Below are 3650 nucleotides of genomic sequence, written 5' to 3' on the forward strand. Positions count from 1 at the left end.
AAAGAAATTTTTTTTATATATTTTAAATATTTGTTGTATATAATCCAATAACAGTTGTTATAATTTTTAAATTTTACAAAAAAAAATTATTAGACAAGGTCTGTAAGAGATTCCCCTAAATATTAGATAATATTAATAAGTAAAATTTTTTGGACATATGTTAAAATTAAATTTAAGTGAATAAAATAAATAAATTTGAGTTGGACTTGGTCAACAGAAAAGCAGTGAAGAAAGTAGATTAAGAGTTGAAGAGAAAATAACTTTTTTAAAAAATAGAAAATTTTATTTATCAAGATCAAGAAAACTAGCCGTTAAACAAGGACACGTGTCTCTCTCACATCCACCTGTCACCTTCACCGTCCTTTGGATTCTCTTCTTCCTACTCCCATAGTATTCCTTTGTTTGTTTCCTGAACTTTGTTCTGTTTCAAGCCAAAGAAAGAATACAATCCCCCTTTCTCAAACACCCGTGAGTATTCAATAATCAATTTCCTTTCTTCTTTCTTCTTTCATTTTCTTCATCTGATCCGCTAAATCCCTCTAATGGCCATGCGTTGATACCCAACAAATGTTTACCTTTTATCTCTTCATCTTTTTCGTCTTCGCCATTGCTGCGGGAGCTCTTCCCACCACTGAATTCGATTTCGGTACGTTGACGCTCGGGAGTCTGAAACTTATCGGCGACGCCCATTTGAACAATGGCAGCGTCAGTCTCACGCGTGATCTGGCGGTTCCTAACTCCGGCGCCGGCAAGGTTCTTTACACGAAGCCCGTTAGGTTCCGGCAACCGGGCACCCATTCTCCGGCTAGCTTTTCGACTTTCTTCTCCTTCTCTGTAACTAATCTCAACCCCTCCTCCATCGGCGGAGGTCTCGCTTTTGTCATCTCGCCGGACGACGAGACTGTCGGCGCCGCCGGCGGCTCTCTCGGCCTACTCGACGACAAGGGCCTTGGTTCGGGATTTGTGGCAGTGGAATTTGATACCCTAATGGACGTGGAGTTTAAGGATATTAATGGTAATCACGTGGGTTTGGATCTAAACACCATGGTATCGTCGGAGGTTGGCGATTTGGGTGCCATAGATATTGATCTCAAGAGCGGTGATATAGTGAATTCATGGATTGAGTATGACGGGTCAACTCGTATTTTCAACATCTCAGTTTCTTACTCGAATTTGAAACCGAAAGACCCGATTTTGTCGGTCATTCTCGATCTGGATCAGTACGTGAATGACTTTATGTACGTGGGGTTTTCTGGGTCGACTCAGGGGAGCACAGAGACTCACAGTATCGAATGGTGGAGTTTTAGCTCCTCCTTTGAGTCGAACTCGGAATCTGACTCGGTCACACCGCCGCCTCCAATGACTAGTTTAATGAATCCAACGGCTAATTCCGTGAAATCACCGCCTCCTTCATTACCTCCTTCTGGTTCCAATCCGATCTCCAGTACTCAACAAAAGAGCAGCAAGTCATCTTCCTGCCACAACCAGTTATGCAAGCAAGGTGCAGGGGCTGTTGCAGGAGTGGTTACTGCAGGGGCCTTCTTCTTAGCCCTGTTCGGCGGTGCTCTTTTCTGGGTTTACAACAAGAAATTCCAAAATGTAAAAAAATCAGAATCTTTTGCATCTGATATAATCAAAATGCCGAAAGAATTCACCTACAAGGAGCTGAGATCCGCTACCAAATGCTTCAATGCGAATAGAATAATCGGCCATGGCGCATTCGGGACTGTCTACAAGGGTATTTTAACAGAGACCGGCGACATTGTTGCAGTAAAAAGATGCAGCCATAGTACGCAAGGCAAGAACGAGTTTCTCTCAGAATTATCAATAATCGGAGGTCTTCGCCATCGAAATCTGGTAAGACTTCAAGGATGGTGCCATGAAAAAGGTGAAATTCTATTAGTTTATGATTTAATGCCAAATGGGTCCCTCGACAAAGCTTTATTCGAAGCAAGAACACCTCTCCCATGGACTCACAGACAAAAAATATTACTGGGTGTAGCATCAGCTCTAGCTTACTTACACCAAGAATGTGAAAACCAGGTGATCCACAGAGATGTAAAGAGCAGCAACATAATGTTAGACGAAGGATTCAATGCTCGTTTAGGTGATTTTGGATTAGCCAGACAAGTGGAGCACGACAAATCTCCAGACGCCACAGTAGCCGCCGGAACAATGGGTTATTTAGCTCCAGAATATCTCTTAACCGGAAGAGCAACGGAGAAAACCGACGTGTTCAGCTACGGAGCGGTTGTTCTTGAGGTGGCTTGTGGGAGGAGACCGATAGAGAAGGAATTTTCAGGGGTTGGAGTAAACAGCAATCTGGTAGAGTGGGTTTGGAGCTTGCACAGAGAAGGAAGGTTGTTAATGGCGGCTGATGCGAGACTTGAAGGTGAGTTTGATGAAAATGAGATGAGGAAGGTGCTCTTGGTTGGGTTGGCTTGTTCGAACCCTGACCCACTGGCTCGACCCACCATGAGAGGTGTGGTCCAGATGCTGGTGGGGGAGACAGAGGTCCCATTTGTTCCCAGAGCCAAACCTTCAATGAGTTTTAGCACTTCACATCTTTTGTTGAGCTTGCAGGACAGTGTGTCAGATTGTAATGGCATGATCACTATAACCAGTTCTTCCTCATCAGAAAATAGTTATAATGGTGGGGATGATTTGGTGTGAAGCGTCGTCAAGATTTACCCAAAAGGGCTCTTATTTTTTACCTTATGTATACGTTATATGTCAATTCATATTCATTTGTTCATGTATATGTAAAACCCAATAACAATACCTTTTAAGGTCTAGTTTTTAGGCAATTTTGTGTTTACTGATGTTCTTAGTTTTGGGTGAATAAAATAACCACCTTTTACTAAATTCCATGATTGTATTAAATTTTAAGGTGATTATATATATTTTAATTTATATAATCAAATTTCTTTTTAATTATTATTGGAGGGTGAGTGAGTGGTTGTTTTCACAACTAACTAATTTAGTAAAAAATGATTAATAAATATTTATTTTAATGGTTGGTACAAAAAATTATAAATTTGAGGAGAATTGTATTTCTGAATGTAGTATTGTTTTAGAATTATTGGTGATGTTATAATTTATATACATATATATATATATATATATTGTTTATCAAAATTATTGATTGAGTGATCCGCTATCATCTATTATACTTTAAGATAAGGATTCATGATGTTAATGTAATTTTTTTAAAAAAACAAAATAGTCATAATAAATCACAACTTTTCTTTTGTTTTCTTTTTCTTTAGAATTTTCATTTGCACCAAGATATTAATTTACAATAATATATTTAGCGGTATTATAATAAACAAGTGATTTTAACATCATGAAATACATAATATTAAAAAAAATTTAGAAAGAACTCAAATTAATTAATGTAGGTTGAGCTAAATATATAAAAAATATTTGATTTAATTTAATTTGATCTCATAAAAATTAATGTCAGATCTAGCTTGACATAGAATATTTAAGTATACTACTTAAATATGTAAAATAATAAAAAAAATTACAATTTTAATAATAAAATATAATAAATTTGGTATAGGTAGATACGATAATGAATTAAATTGTACTACCTAATGACTTTTCTCCCAATAAGGAGTCAAATCTTAATACTAGAGTAACTCAAC

At 37.7% G+C, this 3650-nt stretch overlaps 1 protein-coding gene across 1 annotated transcript; it reads left to right on the top strand.

Moving 5' to 3' along the window:
* Positions 1-417: 417 nt before the first annotated feature.
* On the top strand, positions 418-2865 carry LOC110807367 (L-type lectin-domain containing receptor kinase VIII.1-like). Its single transcript, XM_022032491.2, has one exon. It carries the CDS (start codon positions 568-570, stop codon positions 2671-2673), a length of 2106 nt encoding a protein of 701 aa, XP_021888183.1. The 5' UTR covers positions 418-567; the 3' UTR covers positions 2674-2865.
* Positions 2866-3650: the final 785 nt, after the last annotated feature.

The sequence above is a fragment of the Carica papaya genome, chromosome 8 (genome assembly GCF_054855325.1).
Source record: "Carica papaya isolate Zhongbai chromosome 8, ASM5485532v1, whole genome shotgun sequence".
Taxonomy (NCBI): domain Eukaryota; kingdom Viridiplantae; phylum Streptophyta; class Magnoliopsida; order Brassicales; family Caricaceae; genus Carica; species Carica papaya.